This window comes from Sebastes umbrosus, chromosome 12, assembly GCF_015220745.1.
Source record: "Sebastes umbrosus isolate fSebUmb1 chromosome 12, fSebUmb1.pri, whole genome shotgun sequence".
NCBI lineage: Eukaryota > Metazoa > Chordata > Actinopteri > Perciformes > Sebastidae > Sebastes > Sebastes umbrosus.
Genome location: NC_051280.1, coordinates 19,874,055 through 19,893,145, shown reverse-complemented (window position 1 = coordinate 19,893,145; position 19,091 = coordinate 19,874,055). Strand labels below are relative to the sequence as shown.

The window sequence follows — 19,091 nt, the reverse complement described above, 5'->3', positions numbered from 1 at the left end:
TTTAAGGGTGCGCCAAACTAGCCGCGAGGCAGGTATTATGCAAATGTGTTACTTGGTGACATCACCACGTTACATTAAGAAAAGGCAGTTTCAGGCAGTTCAGAAGCAGTGTTTCTGTGACGTGGACTTTGGGCTTGGTAACTTTGCAGACTTTTTACATGCACAAAAAAATATATATAACATACTAAAGGAAAGGGAAAATCACAAAAGCATAATAGGTCCTCTTTAAAAGAAAATTTAACAAAAGCATAACTTTTCATGCCGAGGCGAGGATCTCCTGTTAACATCAAAGACTGTCCTGGTTGTGCACCAACCATGTGTGCATAAGCTGAGCTGGCATTCAGAAGAATTCTGACACTGACAACACTCAGAGGTGTGTGTGTGTGTGTGTGTGTGTGTGTGTGTGTGTGGAAAGTGGGCGAGTGCGTAGTGCATGTGTGTGAGACGAGAGGAGCTGAAAGCAGGTTCTAATAGCACTCATCCAGAGAGTGACAATGGCATGCAGCAAGGGGAGGGTGAGAGTGTGTAGAGAGATAGTGTGTTTGTGTTGCGTGAGTGTGTGTGTGTGCAGAGGGGGTTGCAAAGGCATGGAGGATCATGTTGCATTCACCCTATATGACCCTGTCCGTCGACCGCTGGATTCACAACTGCAGCAGTTTATGTGTGGGTAAAGGTGGGAGGGGAAGAAACATGTGGCTTCGACTTCAGCTAACTCTTCATTCTAACTCCATTCTGCCGAATCACGCAAAGAAAAATGGCATCAAACCAACACCGGCAGCCATTTTGAATACAGAATCAGGTCCCAGAAGAGGAAACGTCAGGCTGCATATAAGTGGAAGAGAGAGAGTCATAGTGACTCCGGCGAGAGCGAGCTGCATCAGGGAAATTTTAGAACTTGCAGAGTGAGAGCGAGAGAGAGAAATGGAGATGCAGACAGAGAGCAGGAAGGAGAAGAAAGACGTCGCCCCTCTCACATCATGCTCGTGGCTGTTATTGTGACATCAGCGGCCTTGAGGAGCAGCTAGAGACGGTGTCCACGGCAACAGAGCAGCCAGACACCCCTGCTCTAACAACACAGTGATTCCTGGAATCTTCACTGGCAGATACAGGAACTCAGCAGAGAAAATACTACAGATAACTAGTCCAAGAGTCCACCCCTCTCTGTCCTGTGTCTGTGCTGCGAATACAACCATCATGAAAAAGCTGATTCTCACTGCAGATGAATGATAAAGATATCTTTAACATTTCTTATCACTGACCGGCTCTTTTGTCTCCAGCAAGGGATTCAAAACTAGTACAGAGAATTACAATATCTCATTATACTAACACAATTTAAAGGTAATTATGCAAATTAAAAAATGAATGTGCTATGGAGACCCATAGAAGGCTTCAAATTCCATTTTTCACGGCACAGTGAGAAAGTACCTGATAAGAATGCGATTAGTAAATAAACTGATTTGTCATTGCTCCGTGCTTATGCCAGAAATTATGAAAACAATGAAGCGAGCAGCTTCAGAGGGATTCATCCACATCATTAGTTGATTCCCCAGTGTCGGTGCAGGTTGATGAGCATAGAGTAGTTACATATTTGTCTTCATCATCTAAAGTGTGTTTCAGGAATGTTTTTTTTTCACTTCAGGTGATCAGTTTCAGAGCTGCATATAACTACAATATGACATATTGTTTTAGCAAAGACCATGATTCCAAAATGACAAAACTCAAGTATAAATATTATAATATTAAATTATTATATTTCAAAGAAATTGTTTGTGTATACATAAAAATGACTACTAATAAGTACAAATTGCAAAATGACTGAAGAAGTAGTCTTGTGACCTTTATTTTTGTATTGTATACCTTATGTCTTATTCTATTTTAGCTTGTTCTTATTTCTATTCTCTTAAAAGTGCTTTACAGATTACATATAATTTAAGTATTATTATTGTTATTCAGCGGGTCTTATTTTCCATCTTATGTTATTCTATGTATTCTATTTCATCTTATTTCTTTTTATCTTATTTTATCTTTTATATGTGTTTCTCAATGTTTTTAATGTTTTATGTAAAGCGCTTTGAATTGCCTTGTTGCTGAAATATGCTGTATAAATAAACTTGCCTTGCCTTACAGTACATGTAGTTGTATGTTTACATGTTTATAATACAGAAAATTACAATACAGAATAAATAAGTTAATTATTTCAGATGTTGTTTTGCAAAATATTTTTCATTGTATTTGCTTGTCATCGTTACTTTAGATAACATAATTGTGGATGATGGATCACAAAAAAATAACTTAATATAGGCTTTTATTAACTTAATAACAACTGACCTTCCCCTGCCTTCTCTAAGTTGAGTCCAGACTGTGTTTTGTGTTAATAGCGGGGGAGTCTGAGTTTCTCCTGGTGAGATCAGACTTGCCAAACTCCGGGCAGAACAGGGAACAATAATCCCACCGGCTACCGTGCAGTCTGATTGATGATAAGTTGTAATAACATGTCCCACCCTGATCGCCCTCTCTTTAACTCTGCCTCTCACCCGTACACACACACACCCTGCTTTTGTGACTGTGTGGGATTTAAACAAACAATGAACCAATGTGTAAAGAATGCTGGGTGGGGCTGCATCCCATCCTTTTGAGGAGAAGAGATGAACCATGCAGCAAGATGTTGTTTTAATACGCATGTGTGTGTGTGTGAGAGAGTAGAAAGGTGAAGGAAAAAAAAACGTTTTCTACTTAAGGGTTAGAGTCAAACACAGCCAATAAAGCAGTGGGTGCCAACCTTTTTGACTTGCAACCCCTCTGTACTGTTGGTTTATAAAGCACTGAATAGTTTAGGGCCAAAATACATTTCTAATCTGCTGCTACGCTATGAACCATGCAGACCTCTCGGGTCATCAGGACCATCTGAGGAAAAAAACGATACAGCATAGTATTGTAATATTTTGCGTGGCAATATTGTATCGATACACCGACGTCATTTATCAATCTTTTATTATATAAACTATTAACCTCTTAACAACCGGTCGCTATTCTGACTTTAGGAGGTTGTATCAGGCTCTGTCTTAAAGCGAAGTGATGATACTGGTATCATATGAAACTAGAAAACCTAAGGAATCGATCGGTTCCATGTCAGCTTGTCGGGAAGAACGCTAAATTACGGTCCAAATTTACGCTTAAACTGGCATGGCTATTTTCAAAGGGGTCCCTTAACAGATTTCAACAAACTGCATAATTTGCCGTTGAAAAAAGCAATAAATTGCAATATATATTAACGCAATACTTATCTTAAAATGTTTAAAATCGCAACAAGATCGTATCGTGACTTAATTATTGTGATAATATCGTATTGTGGGGCCTGTGATGATTCCCACCCCCACTGTTTACCATCCCTAGAACCAAATATGTAGAAGAAATCTCAGATTGTTTTATTTGAATAATGTATAGAGGCCTGAAGAGGTAAAACTGTCTTGTAATTCATAAAACACAAAAATTATTTAAAATTATGAGGAGAAATATATTTTGCTATGCAACTAATGGTACGTCTGTTTTAAATCAGTAATTTGAAGCATCCCTTATGAACAAATATGTATCCTGCATGTGAAAATGTTTATAATATGTCTCTTGTGTTTGACGCTCCAGTGATGTGGTGTGATGTTATGGCGTGAGGCTCGGTCGTGTTGGGCTCTGGTGTGAAGCTACCCCTTTCTCTCTGCCCTGCGTTCCAGTGACTTCTGTCCAAACATACGCAGAGATGAAAGCCCTCTCTCCTCACACACACTGTGAATGAAGCTTTGTTTTGCCGGAGCGCAGCAGAGACTCAAAGGACCAGGCCCCGGCGGTTGGTCTCTTTGTCTCTACTGTGCGCACGAATATGGCACGAAATATAAAACATATCGACTCAAGTCAATAACCTGACTATGTGCAGATGATCTGTCAGTGGCATGGCAAACAGAACTGTCCTGATAGTCAGTGAAAGTAGCATGCAAATTACTGGAAATGAGAATATTTAGACGTGGTGGTGGTGTGGTCTTATTGCTGGTATATTTGCAAGTATTGAGCCACCTAAAGCAATGAGCAATTCACAATCAATAATATCCTTTTACAGTAAAGTACAATTGATTTCCTTTTTGTTTTTAGCCACTTAATTGTGCATTAAATTAGCAGTAAAGTTGAGGGTGAAGAAGTCTTATGATGCAGGGTTGTTCCTCGCTTGCATTTCCAGTAGGCGATTTGTTCATTTTTAACAAATAAGCATTTCCAACAAGGGGGGCTGGCATCGCCTCTCATATTGCCTACTGTGCATTTTTATATATCAAACCATGAACGCACACTCATACCCTTGTGTTTATATGTATATCTCCCTGCTGGGACTCAGTGTACGCTGTGATCCATGCTGCACAGCTTAGTGGTCAGGGAGTTGATGTAACCGGTGGAGCTTATTGAGATATGGAGGAGGGAGGGAGTGTTAATCTATGATAATAGTTACAGTATGCCCCCGGTGACGCATTACCACCCTCACCAAACAACGTCGAAGAGAGAAAAAAGGATTATAGGCTACAACATAGACCACACAGACAGCGATAAGGTCAGCCAGATAAAAACATGTTTTTGTGTAGAAAAATTTGAGTTGATTTTCAAAGAGACAACTTAAAGAAACACTGCGCCAAACTGGAGATGACAGTCTTCAAATATAAACACACATATGCATTAGACGCAGTGGCAGCCACACAAACCGCACTATTTATATAGACTCAAACACACACAGCAATGAGTTATTCAAACTTGAGAGGGTGTTGGTTCTCAGAAATGCCTCAGGTCAGATGTCACGTACACAGGAGCCCTGGATCCAAACTTAGACCTCTCTGTTTTTCTCCTGACATGCCCTCCCTCCTCTTTCTCGCTATCTCTCTCTATCTCTTCTCATGCAAAAACACGCTTTCATGTGACTTTATTTACGCCAGTTTTTCTCTACAGTCTCTGTTCAATGCAGCGCTGCTTCCTCTCCTCTATAAGGGGTAACAAGGTTATTTCTGTACTTTTCATTATCAGTAATAACAGAGCAATCTCGCAGGTATCGATTTGAACAGCAGTACTTTATGAAAGCCATCCAGTACTCGCAGTGTGAGTACGTGAGGAGGCACGGGAACGTTCATTTAATCATCTCCGAGCTCCGCTTCCCCAGTGGGAGGGAGAGAGAGGAGTCATTGCGCAGAAATCACAAGGTCCAGGCGGCAGCGAGGCGTCAATAACAACGCTATTGTTTCTGAAATGACTGAGGTGCGCTCTTTTCTCTGCATCTGTAGGCCTCACAGGCTGACGATCAAAGTCGGCACTATATCTCAATCTGCCATTTCAAAAGTGGAAAGATGAGTAATTTGGTGATACTAATGGTTAGAATTTGCTTCTAGTGCCTTAGCAGAGGATCTACACTACACTACATGCACTTTCATGATTCCACACCATTATATACATTAGATGGATGTATAAATGCTGTATCTATTAAAATCATTACAGATAAGCTTTAACAGTCCCGAATAGCAGTAAGAATCACATGAACTTCGTCACAGACAGATCAGAACAAAGGAAAAAGAAGGAATCACATAAGGCAGAAGTAACAAAGGCACACAGAAAGAAAAATCCTTTGACCAAGATGAGAAAAGTGTACTGTATGGCTTCCCCATCGTTCTCATCTCTTTTATGCAGACTACAACCTTGTTTCTACCTCTTCAGAGTGCCAGCTTTGCGATGCATCTAAAAAAAAACTTCAAAAGCTTAAAGAAAGTTTAGAGGCTCTCCTTTGGTCTTTTATATGCCGTTCTTTGATCCCGGCCGTTTGTTCTCCCTTTCCAACCCACACCACGACCACCATTGTTATTATTATTATTATTATTAGCATTATTATCTGCACATGGATCATTTCCTTCTCAGTTTTGAGACACCTGGATTGTAGAAACACACTGAAAAAAACTTCTCTTCCATTAATGGCTAGGTAATAACCACCAGGCAAATGATTAATTTGGTTTGCAGCGCTAACAGATTTAATCTGGCATGTTTTGTGCTAATCTGATCTCACAAACTGTAATCCTATCCACAGCTCTAATCCCACTGTCAACTGGCCTAATCCTGTTTCTGAGTGTGATTATCTCCTTCGCGCTTGGCACTAGCACAAGCAGGGTGCTTTCAGCCTCTTGCTCTCTTTCTCTTATTGCATTTTAAGAAGGGATTTTGCCTCACATTAACTCTTCAAATTGTTTCTCTCTTGAAGAGTAAGAAACAAACTGACAGTGGAGTGGGATAATTCAATTTGTTTGTGAGTGTGACTTTACTTGTTTCACAAATTCTGTACAGGCGTTGATGTCCTGTAATAAGGCAGGGAAAAAAAGGAATGCTTCTGTTTTATTATAAAATGTGATAGGGCAGCACATCCCAGATTTCAAAATCAAGGAGGATAGGGATGCCGATACCTGATCGGATATCAGGCCTTTACTGACTCAAATAGCTGGGTTGGGTATCTGTGACAATGTGGCCGATCTATTCAATTCAATTCTATGTTTATATACCATATACATTATATACTTAAATTTGAATTCCTGTTTATGTTTTGAGCAAATTGTTGCTGCATTAAAAGGGTTTACACTTGAATTGTAATTCCTGATAATTTTAAGATTTTTTACCAAGTTGCTGGTGTAAGATTTATTATTTTAGTAATAAATATCAATTCAGTAAATGTATATCTATGTATTTATTTGTTACATTTTGTTTTACAAAATTAAGAAAGCAATGTTTAAGTCAAGTCTGATGTGGCCTTACACATAAAAGAATGATCCCAGTCACTTCTACACAGTGAGGCATACAGCTTATTAATTAAACACTGGTATCGGATCGGCACTTAGTATCGGCCGATACCCAAAGCCCAGGTATCGCTACCGGTATGGGGACTGAAAAAGTTGGATGTGTGCATCCCTAAAGGAGGATACAATACTAGCATTTGACCTGTTTAATTGGCTCACATCACAACCTCCAATCTTCTATTTTATTCTCTTCTATTCTTTAAGGGTTGTCACAAAGTTTTCAATAAATAAATCGTCTGAATCCCATACAAATGAGGTGAGAGGAGCTAAAGCAACCAATGACATCTGAGCAAGAAATCAACCCAAGGTCCAGTCCTGAAGGCCACCCTTATTAACTGGCAGTGTGTAACAGCAAGTAATGCTAATGCAAATGCTGCTAGTACCCATGATATATAAAGCAATATATCATGTACCTGGATGCAGTGCAGTATGAGGCAGTGTAAACAGAGACTGCAGCAGTCCGTGCATGTCACACAAAACTAATCAGGGCTAACAGTAATTGGATCTCAGGTGGTGCCACTGTTTCAGGTCAAAAAACAAGGGCACATGATGGATCATGGCTAGCCAAAAACGGAGACATCATCTGTGAGGATGTTGATAATGTGTTTACTGTTTTAGCTCAATATCACATAAAAGGAGTTAGAAGAGAAACTATAAAATGGCTTCGTTTTGCTATTTTAAAGCTGCAGTGGGTAGAAATGGAGCAAATATGATTTAAAAACAGTCACTTTATCCTGACAGTATGTGCATGAGACAGGTAATCTGAAAAAAATCATGTGCCTCTGTGTCCTCTGGTGCTCCTAACGGCATCTGCAAGCTTTCACAGACCGGAGGAAAAACAACCAATCAGAGCCGAGCTGGAGCCTGCCGTCTCCGAGCAGCTGTCAATCACTCGCAAACTCTAATCAAACGGTGAAACTAGGCAGCGCTGATCAAATATGAATCAATATTCTGTTACTGTAATGCCTATTTCTCGCCTCAAATGTTTTCAGAAACATCTTGTTACAGCTAAACAGCATTACAGTAACAGAATATTGATTCATATTTGATCAGAGCTGCCTAGTTTGACCGTTTAATCGGTTTAACCTGTGATTGGCCAAAGTCTCTTGTCACGGGTTCGATTTTTTACAGCCTGAATACAGAGCCATGAGGAGGAGCAGAAGTCTAGTTATCTCTCAGAACACTTGAATTACAATATGCTGAAAGGTTTTTATGGAATTTTTTGCCAAATGATGCCAAAAACGTTCTGCCAGGTTTAAGGTTAGGGTTGGAATCAGACAGGCCCAGACACTGTGAAAGCAATGCACTAGATGGACAGTTATCAGCTAATGTTGCCTCACATTCTCGTGCCTTTCATCTCATCTCACCGTGTAGCTTCTCTTTGGCGTTTTGGCATAAGGGGCAGGGTAAAATTGACTGATGGACCTAACAGCTGGCGAGAGGGAGGAGCGGCGTGAATAGGTGTCGAGAGAGCTGAGGCTAAGTGAGTAGCTGTGCCCTCAAGCTCCTCTCCTCCTCTCTCACCTGTCTAATGGGAGGATAATGGCAGAGCTGACTGACTGGCTATGTGACTGTTCGCATGTAAGAGGTAATGAAAAAAACGACAAGAAAGAGAGAAACAGAATGTTTGAGACGGAGATGGATACAGGTAATTCCCCTTGTCATTCAGTTTCCCCCTCTTATTTCCACTTAAGTAGCTTTAAAGTCCCGTAGGTTCCCTTGAAATCAACCCCCATTTTTGATACTATTTATGTGTGCCATTTTTTCTGCAATAGCAATCCCATTAAGTAATTCTCCCTTTATATAGTCGTTTTTATTAGTAGTGGTGGAGTCTGCCATTCTTGTGCTGGATTTAGATTGCCTACCTAAACACAAGGGATTCAAAGGAATATTATGCATGCATGTAATTCGGGAAAACGCAATATGTTTGTCACCGCGGTAAGCCACAAACCACGATCAAGACAACAGCCGCTTTCAGCATTTTTCTTCTTTGTTAAGACAATGTGAGTTTGTTTGGCTGCACTGTAAGCCAATGCACCGTTTGCTCTTCTGTTGTATTACTGACAAAGTAGCTGATCAGCGAGTGTTTGCTGTGGTATTAAACTGCACTTTAAAGGAAAGGTGAGTAGGATTTAGCAACATCTAGCAGTGAGGATGCAGATGGCAACCTCTACCATGTGCTAAGCGCGTAGAAGAAATACGGTTGCCGACACGAAAACGCGAATGGCAGGTCAATTGGAGCAGAGTCAGTGCTTAGAGTGTGTGTATATGTGGTAATTGAGTGGTGAAGCAAGAGAGAGAGAGCGGCAGCGAATGTGTGAGAGCGAAGAAGTGGAGCAGAAGACAGAGTTAATTTAGCTTTTAGAATATCAAGTGAATGTACAGTGAAAGTTGCCGTTGGTGCAGAAATAAATGCGTCAGTTCCTCAAGACCAACGGAGGTTTCCCGTGTCTTGTTTCCCTGCTGCTGAGTGGAGTGACGGGGGTTAACTACGTCACGTTAACGACTATGGCCCAAGCAGGAAATGTTAACAAAGTGGTATGTCCGTTCTGGGACACTGTAGAAACATGGCGGACTCTGTGAAGAGGATCTGCTCCCTATGTAGATATGAAGGGCTCATTCTAAGCTAACGAAAACACAATAACTCTTATTTTCAGGTGATTATACACTAAAGAATACATACTTATAAATATTATATTCTGTTTCTGCGAATAGATCCCCCTAAATGTTACACACTGTTCATTTCATATTAAAGTCTTGACAGTATCATATACTGTATATTCTGTGGTGGCTTGTTACAGCTCTGTATTGAAGCTTTACAATGTTTACACTGAGTAAAATATTCAAACCCAAGACTCATGGCAGCGCCGTGTCACCAAATGGAAATACATGTATTCTAGATGTAAATGGCTCCTTTTACATAATATTAGGTGTCATGTAGTGCATCATTTTATACACATTTTCCTGAATTCAGTCTGATGTATTTGGTATTAAAATAGGGTTCTGTGGGTTTGAACAATGTTTAGCTGCATTGGGGTTAAAATTGCTGAAGACAGAAATGTTTATCATGCTTACAGTATGTCTGCAGGATGGAGCCAACCATAATGTCTAGCTTGACCAGGGACTACGGGCGCAAAATAGCAATTTGCTAAAACCCGGTACGTTACATTTCTCCTTGTTTTGTATAAGGTTAAAGTGCCTTGTGCATTGTCCCTGTTCAAATAAAGAAACTACATTACCAAATTCATGTCACGAGCACTGAAAAGTTGATATCTAAGCCTATAAAAAACTGGTTTGTATGAAGTGTTCATATAAATGAAGCATGATGAGGATTTATTCCTTTCAACAGTATGTGTGGATATAAACAGATTTACCTTTATAGTGTAAAAGTTTGAATACCGGTAAATGTATGCGCTGATGTAGTTTCCTGTTTGCTTTAATATTTGCTTGGAAAACGACATTTCATCCAATAAACTCCATACATAAAACCACAAATACAAGCCAAGTGACATCACCAATACCTGGTAGAAATGTATGTGACTGCATGCATGTGCATGTCGTCTGAGTTTTAGATTATGCATCACTGCAATCTCTGCTTTGATCTGTCAACAGTTGTTAATTGGTGAAGCAAACAATCCCTGAGGCTATGTGAGGTTTCATGGTATGTCTGTATGTTAAAGAGAGAGAGAGAGAGAGAGAGAGAGAGAGAGAGCGAGAGAGAGAGGCTAGAGAAGTAATCATTGTATCAGTGGTGTTATAAAGGAGCCCAGTGTGATGGAGGGACAGGGACGGCTGACACTGAGAAGAAAAGACGGGCTGTTGTCGCTGATGTTCCGTCACATAAGCTCACAGAGAAGACAGCACAGCCAAATTGATCTGACAAGGATGCACACACCATGGAAAGAGCAGACCAAAGAATGTCTCTGTGTATGTGTCAAGAGCGTGTGTGTGTGCAGGCCTGGATTAGACTGGTCCAAACACAAATCTCTCCAGCATGAAAGTGACAAAGACATAAGAATAAACCCCTCAACGCCAGGCGACAGAGACGTAAAAGATCCTACTTACTAAAATAAAAGCCCCTGCAATGTGACTCAGCTCTTATCTGGAGAGACCTGCTCATTTTAATCAGAGAGCACCGAGCGCAGCCAAACAGACGACACTGCGATATGAATAGCTCTCTTCTAGTAAAAGCTGAATGTTATGGATGACTGACTCCTCCTAGCCTTGTTAATTTAGAGGAGATTTTCATTGTGGATGCACCCATAGATATCTCATTAAAAATCCAATTAGGAGGGCGATCCCATGCGCTGACTGCAGAGGAGAGAAACCCATATGGATCCAGAAAACAGTGTCTGTCTGACCTATAGCTTCACTGCAGTACCCTGATTTGAGATTAGCACGGTGCTACTGAAAACCTTCATCCTGTAAACACATTTGTCTTGGTCACATTCTGACATTATTACACTGTGCACAGGTGTCCTATTTCCTTTTTTTCTTAGTTTTTTCTTCGGGGCTTGTAACTTCTGGCGAAAGGCCAGCGAAGCAAGCAATGTGAGGATCACACGACCATGAGTGGCTTTGGACTCCACACGCCTATCTGCGGCTGTTGTGCGGATAAACAATGCATTGGGATTGTGTCTGAATGTGGCACGGATCTATTTAGATAACATCCGAGGAGGAGGTTTGAACTGTTTATGTCAAATACTGTAGAGAGTTTATCATGTCCGATGATTCTCTTTCAGCTTTATTCACGCTTATGTTTAATATGTGTTACAGCCAGAGGTGGGACCAAGTCATTGTTTTGGAAGTTACAAGTAAGTCTCAAGTCTTTGCACGCAAGTCTCAAGTCAAGTCCCAAGTCCTAAACTTTGAGTTTCGAGTCCTAAACAAGTCTAAATGCGCTCTTCACCAAATGTAATGCCATTTTAACAACAGAGTAACTGGTGCAAAATGGCGCTCAGTAACGTAACGTTTGTTCTTCCTGGTTTTCTCCTGCAATTTTGATTGAATGCTGTTGGATTGGTTCAAACAAAGTGGATCTGGGGAATTAAGTGTAAGATAATCAAATGCCAAAAGTCCCAATAATATTCACCAAAAATAAAGAATCCAGTGTTCAATAAAAACTGACCGGCCGGGTCACAAACTTTCTCATTTTACAGCTAAACAGTACACTACAAGATGTTTTTGAAAACATGTGAGGCGAGAAATAGGCATTACAGTAACAGAATATTGATTCATATTTGATCAGCGCTGCCTAGTTTGACCGTTTGATCGGAGTTCGCTGACAGCTGCTCAGAGTGGGCAGGCTCCAGCCCGGCTCTGATTGGTTGTTTTCATCTAGTCTGTGAAATCTTCCAGATGCCATTAGGAGCACCGGAGGACACAGAGGCACATGATTTTTTTCAGATTACCTGTCTCGTGCACTACTGTCAGGATATAGTGACCGTTTTATTAAAATAACTTTTTTTTAGTCATATTTGCTCCATTTCTACCTACTGCAGCTTTAAACTAAATTCTGTGCTCTGGTTTTTATTAGTTCATCACTGTCCACAGAAATGACAACTGTTGCCTACAGGTGGCCATGTGCAGCGTGTCTTTTAATGCAGTGTGTGACAGTAGTGTCAAATACACATTAGCCTTCTGAACTCATAACCATATGCTTACACACATACAGAACATGATGTGTTGATTTTACTGACCAGATATTGGCTGGATAATTTGTTTGAAATCATAAAAAAACACTGTCGACTAGCAACGCGGCTAATATTTACCCCACATGTCGGTCTGGCCGACTGCCTCTCAGTGTGTGTGTGTGTGTGTGTGTGTTCGTGTTTAACCTGACTGTATTTCCATCTAACCACTGAACATAAACATGCTGTCAAAATATGGTCAGCAAAACGAGAGGAAAGACAGATAGAGACGCAAACGGCGAGAGAGAGAGATAGAGACAGAGAGAGAGATAAATAAGAGGTATTTACCCGCCCTCTGCTCTGCAGGAATGTAATCTTGGCTCAGAACAGCGTGGTAACACAAAGAAACCCGCTGCAACAGCACTACTAATACAGATACAACACACACATGTGTGCACGCGCATGCACTTGGTCTCTTTTTCTCAGAGCACAGACATGATGACAGTGGGTGTATCAGGTTGGCAGGTAGACAAAGTACAAGGTCTATCTATGCTGTGTGTGTGTATTCAAACTCATGGTGGACGGTTACCACTCCTTTTTTTTATGACATGGAGAGCAGTGTTGGGGGTAAACAAGGACCTGCTGCCGCTCCTGGGTTCACACAAGGTCGCTTGTTGATGCCACTCCAGCCTCTAAACTCGTGCTACATGGGTTTATGTACGTGAGTGTGTGTGTCTAACTGGGTGTAATGTGAACCACCCTGTCCAGCGATGGGTGTGGCCTGAAAGTAAATGAGGCAAAAAACAGACTGAGCGGGAAATCAAGTAGAAGGACTCACCAAGATGGGAGGAGAATGAAAACAAGCAACGGTGGACTAGAATAGGCTTGCATCAGATGAAAAGTGGGATGGTACGGTACTTGAAATAAACTGGCAGTTTACCTTTGTGTGGGTGGGGTGGAGCTGCAGTGTTACAGTTCATTTACTGTAGAGAGTAACCTATATTGTTTCCGACTCATTCTAGTATAAACTAATGAGGCGGGCTCGCTCGCTTCTGCAATCTGAGCTGACTATTATACTCCAATCTGATTAGGGAATGCTTTAGTGGAGCGAGTAGAAGTGATTACAACTACTGAAGGTTAAAGTTAGGTTACTTCCTCAACATATCACGTAAACTCCTCTTGTAGTTTTGTCAGATGCAGTGCAGCTCAAAGGAGCATATGCTGCGCCGCACTTTTCCACCTGTCTCATCGGTTATTCTGATCAAAATATTCAGCTGCAAATAAGAATCTTTTATACAGATTAAGAATCAGCGGCTGCTTAGAAGTTAATCATTAATAGACAAAGTTACAAAGCAGACTTTAAATCAGGGAGCTCTGGCAGCCGTTATCCTTCTCCAAATATTTACCCCGCTTCGACATAGCTGAGCCGCCTGTGCTGCAGCGACCAGATACACTGGCGACGGAAAAGGCCTGCGCTCTGAGGTTACGGCCTAAAGTCTAAGGCCAGTGAACAACCCACGCATGCGTGTTGCAAGTGCATGGAGACATGCAAGAACGCACACACCACCAGTTTCAATTCTGCATGTGGCCTAGATGAAAACTTGGTTCTGATTGATTGTTTTGCTTGGGGGTATATCATCCACATTTGATTACTGCCATGAACATCTTCCCACGAAAAACCAAAATGGTGATTTAACTGTTTTTGCTATTTCTGGTACAAATACAGTTCCTGCTCTAATTCCCTCAGCATGGAATCTACATGTGTGGTTCAGTGCAGGACAAATGCTTTTTCGTGCGTGATCTATGTATGTGCATGTGTGTGTGTGTGTGCACACCATGTAAAAAAGGAGGCCAGAGAGAGAGAGAGAGAGAGAGAGAGAGAGAGAGAGAGAGAGAGAGAGAGAGAGAGAGAGAGAGAGAGAGAGAGAGAGTGGTTGTTGGGGATATGACTGGGTTTGGGTGTGACCTGCTCAGCTATGCACTGGTGATCATGTGAGACCTGTTCTAATTATACACTTCTCAAGAAGAAGGCCGATCCTCTCTCATGGGCAGAAAGTGTGTGCACATGTGTCCAAGAGAGTGCAGTGTGTGTGTGTGTGTGTGTGTGTGTGTGTGTGTGTGTGTGGTGGGGGGGGGGGGGGGGGGGGGGGGGGGGGTTGAAAGACTACTAATGGTGAGTGATGTGTCTTCATGTAACACAACTAATTGAGAATTTGTCCTATTTTAAGCACTGAACCTGCGTGAAAAGTAGAGTAGGACATGTGATATTTCAGTGTGTGGGTTTGTGGGTCCCTGTGAGAGGAAAACCTTAATGTGGTGAATGGGTCCGTATTTTAGGTCTTATATATATATATTATATATACGTGCAACAAACAGCCTTCGCATCTGATTTCCTCAATCCTCATTTGCTCTCTCTCTCTGTCTCGCTTTCTCCTGCTGTTTCCACTGCGGCTTTCAGAGACCTGCTCTGTTTTTCATTACCAGTGGAAAAAATGGGGCGTACAGTTAAAAAAAGTATCACCCATCTCCATTAATACACAAGTCCTAGTGGAAAATGAGTCCAAACTACTAAAATAGGCCCCTCGGTTCCCTCAAAAAGCCTCCGGATATCTGCCAGCTACTCGTTTCCAGTGGCTGATATTTACCTCAGCGTGAGTGACAATTTAAACACACGTTCACGTATCGAGATCCTTCCGCCTGTAGATAAAAGCTCTACTGTGTTGTCAGTGAATGTCTACATGTGGTCACTGTATTGAACTGAGGGGTCCAGGACATCAAGATAGTCATTGTGTTTCAGTATCTTACAGCTTGGGTCTTGTTTTTGTAGTTTTGGCCACCATTTCTATTGGTTATTATAACATTGAAATACATTTTTGACATCTGGGAACACGGCGACATCGCTTCAACAAAGTCCGATGGGGAAATAAATGAGCATTCAGGCGATCAGGTCAAATCACAGGTTGTAAACAAATTTAGCCAGATTATCTACTTCTCTATGAGGAGGTGAAGCCAAAAATGAGCTCATCAGAAATCTTGGCCATAATCACTCATTGCATTGGAAAATTGTGCACGATACATCAAAGTTGAACCCGAGGAAGGGGGTCTATAAACTATAAACAGACGGTTTGTGTAATAATTTTAACATATTTATTTTCTGTTACTAATAAATGGCTGAACTCAGGGTTAGTTTAAACCTGTGTGATTATGTATGTGGTAGCTTGTGTTTCTTGGATGATCTCAGGATATCAGGTAGAATGATGGAGGCGATCTCCACTGATAGAAATGAAGGCCAAAACTAAGAAAAATAGGATTCAAGATATAATAAACAAGAAAGATTTAACCTGGCTTGTAATTTTGACAATCACACACGTGCACAGGCACATTGTGAGGAAACTTGGGGAGAGTTCAGCCTGGGCTTCACAATGTTCCTCTGTCCACATCTGGCTATAAACACTGTTCTCTGAGTCGACTCGCACACGCTGTCCTCATCCTAACCCTGCCCTGTTCACACACTGCCAATGACCACGAGTCACCGATGTCTGCAGGGGCAGAATACAAACAGAAGTAAAAAAAAAAAACACACACAGCCAAACCTGTGTGGGTGTGTGTCAATGCTGGAAACTTTAGGGCTGAGGTCCGCCCATCTCTGGAGATCTTGTGCTCCGATAAAAAGACAGATTGTGAAAGAGAGAGAGAAAGAAAAAGACGTGTTTGCTTTTCTGCCTTCCTGCTGCTGCCTAAAAATGGAAAATTACTGCATACGGTGCCCCAAATCTGCCCCCGACTTCGCTCTAAAACACACACGCATACACACACACCCACAAACCCCCTCTAACTGCCCCTAGGCCTCTGCACAGGAAGTGGTTTGACTGAGTGAGATCTACATGATGACGCTATCGCCTCGCTCCTCTCTCGCTGTTGAAACGTGTTGTGCTCAGGGCATCCATATGAGTTTGTACATGTGACAGCCTATTCATCAGTGTTTTCCTGTTAAGACGCTGACACACAGCAGTGTTCTTCTCCTCCACAGGGACTCTGTTAATTTAGTCTTTAGCGTTGTTTATGTACAGTGTAATCAGTCGGAAATGCGACTGACTTTATAATGGCTGCTGAAATAAGTGCAGTAAACACCCGCCAAAACACTTCAGTCTGTCCTAGAAAATTCCACAGTGCAGTGTTACAGACGCCTGACTTCTGCTTCCTGAATCTAAAACGCTGCAACCCCCCCTCCCTCCTCCTCTCTTCACCCTTGATCACATGCTCCAGTCACCTGACCAGAAATAGGTGGGACTAAAGAGAGCACATGCCGAAACCAGATGCTCTCTAGCATGATGCAGACTGTAGACAACTGCTATTGTAACTCCATATATTCACTCAAACTGCCTGTCAGACTGAATGTGCTCAGTCTGTCATCTGTAGCCAATCTGTCAGAGATCTGACCTCCAGACTTCCTGTTCACCGCTTCTCCTTTCTTACCTTGAGCGAGTCGAAGCAGGCTATGACCCGTCCGTTGTCCACCTGACAGCTCTTGGCCGGATGAGCGAACTTGCACTCCTGGTCCGAGCGCGAGCACGTGCCCCTCTGGAACTCCCTGCACACCTCGAGTGTCAGCCACTTTGTATCACGGATGTGTGCCATGTTCATCGCCATGGCAACACGCTGGCAAAAGTTATTCCGAGCTGTTCAAGCGTGAATAAAGGTCTTTCTTTTTGTTTATTTGTTGTTAAAGTCTGTGTATGTCACGTTGAAATGAAACATTCAAAATAAAGTTACTATTGATTGAGAGGGCTCCTTTTCCCAAAGTGAAATGTTGCAGGACGTTGACGATGTTATTGGATAATTTTCCTGATCAATCGACCACAGAAAAAGTGTTTATATCCACTTAGCTGATGAAGTTGCCGCTCTTGGCCTGTTTTTGCCTGCTGAACGGTCTCACCTACAACATTCACAAGCCAAGGTGGCAAACAGACGAGCAGGCCCTCTAGTTAGGTTCAGTGAAGCAGGCAACAAAGGTGATAGTCTGGGTGTAGCCTGCTACCGGGAGGTTAAGGACGCTGTTGACCGAGTGGAGGCTTAGAGGGTTGAAGGCGAAGGTTAAAGGCAAGGTGGGTGAGATGCTGCGTGGGCCTGGTGGTGTGTCGGGCTGCTGTGGTAAGGCTGGGCAGTTGGCAGAGCTGAGGCTGGAGCCCGGCTGCGAGGAGTGGATGCTGATGGTGGTGGATGGACGAGCGGGTCGGAGCGTTGGCTGCGAGGTGTGTGTGTCCTTATACTCGTGTTACCGTGGCAGCAAGCGAGCGAGGCGGGGAGGGGGAGGGTGGAGCTTCAGCTGTAGAAGCAGGTCGAAGCTGCAGCAGACATCAGGGAAGGCACTTCCTCTGGGGAGAGAGGGAGAGAGAGCGATAAGGCTGATGGTACACATCCAAAGAAAACTTTCAGATTTATTTCTCTTTCATTCATCTTTCATGGGACGTCCTGACCTGCTGCATTTTTTTTAATCTGCTGCTAAACTATGCGGCTGTGGGAATGAAGAATATGTAAAAATGTCAAAAATGCAGGGGTGTCAGCTAAAACAAATACAACTTTCACCCGCCCTGCGTTCTAAACACACATGGTGCTCACACACGCTCATCACGCCACACACACAGAAACACACAAAGCAGCCATTCACAACTTTCCACCTCTTCTGGTCAAACGCAGGAAAATCTGATCGAATCCTTTATCACTTACAGTCCAGTACAGCAAAGCCGGCCATTGCAAAAAGTGCTAAGGGGTGAAAGAAAAGGAAGAGAGTGAAAGCAGAGGGGAAGTCGAGGCAGGGCAGGAGGGAGAAGAGGTTAGTCATTTCCCTTCTTGCGAAGCGGTGTGAGAGTGGGGACCAATGAGAGTTTGCAGAGTTGCAGCAACATTCTGGGCTGAGCGCCAGGTGAGAGCAGGGGGAGGAGCGAAGAGGAGGCTGACCTGCCTGCTGCTAAAGGAAACGAGAGAAAGAGAGACGAGCTGAACTAATCACTCTGCTCACTATTTCTATGACTACCTGATTTCTCGAACAAACAGCCTTTCATGAAAGATCCCTGATAATATTATTCTCCATCAACTCAAGCGTTTCTAAATAAAAAAAGTATCACGATTGCAGCAATACTGCAATTACCTCACACAGATATGAACTTGCCTGCTGTGATAATATAATGTATTCATAAACCAAACTTCCCCATTTATCAAATGCAGAAGAGAGTGGTTTTTTTTTATTATAATTTTGGCAGTGGTTTCTATTTTTGGTGAATCCATTGTACGGGTTTGCTCGGGGAATTTGAATGATTGGGCTCCTGTGGGCCCAGTCGGCTCTTATCGCACAGCTAGGGTAACTCACCACACCCTGTGTAGAGAAATCGCTTTTCCCAGAACAGCATGCGCACCTTCAGCAATGCTACGGACCGCTTCTAACTTTACAGCACTGCAACACTGCAACGCACTATATCAGAGCCCTGCAGCAGTACAGCCCAGGTCATGATGACCCAGCAACATGGATATACGTTACAGAGCAAAGGAGGGGGAAACTGCTTAGTTTCACCTTGGGTGACCCCCTACGCTAGCAAAAGTAGCATTACTGCTA

At 42.4% G+C, this 19,091-nt stretch overlaps 1 protein-coding gene across 22 annotated transcripts in view; it reads right to left on the bottom strand.

The window, feature by feature from the left end:
* mbnl1 (muscleblind-like splicing regulator 1) overlaps window positions 1–19,091 on the bottom strand; it is a 44,748-nt gene that overhangs the window by 13,010 nt on the left and 12,647 nt on the right. For 21 of the 22 annotated variants that reach the window (XM_037786836.1, XM_037786835.1, XM_037786834.1 and 18 more), the window contains exon 2: window positions 16,958–17,856. In XM_037786836.1, coding sequence (XP_037642764.1) covers window positions 16,958–17,131 — 174 coding nt within the window. In that variant the 5' untranslated portion in view covers window positions 17,132–17,856. Of the gene's footprint in view, window positions 1–16,957; window positions 17,857–18,208; window positions 18,355–19,091 lie in introns of those variants that run through there. The other variant, XM_037786837.1, reaches the window with a different exon arrangement.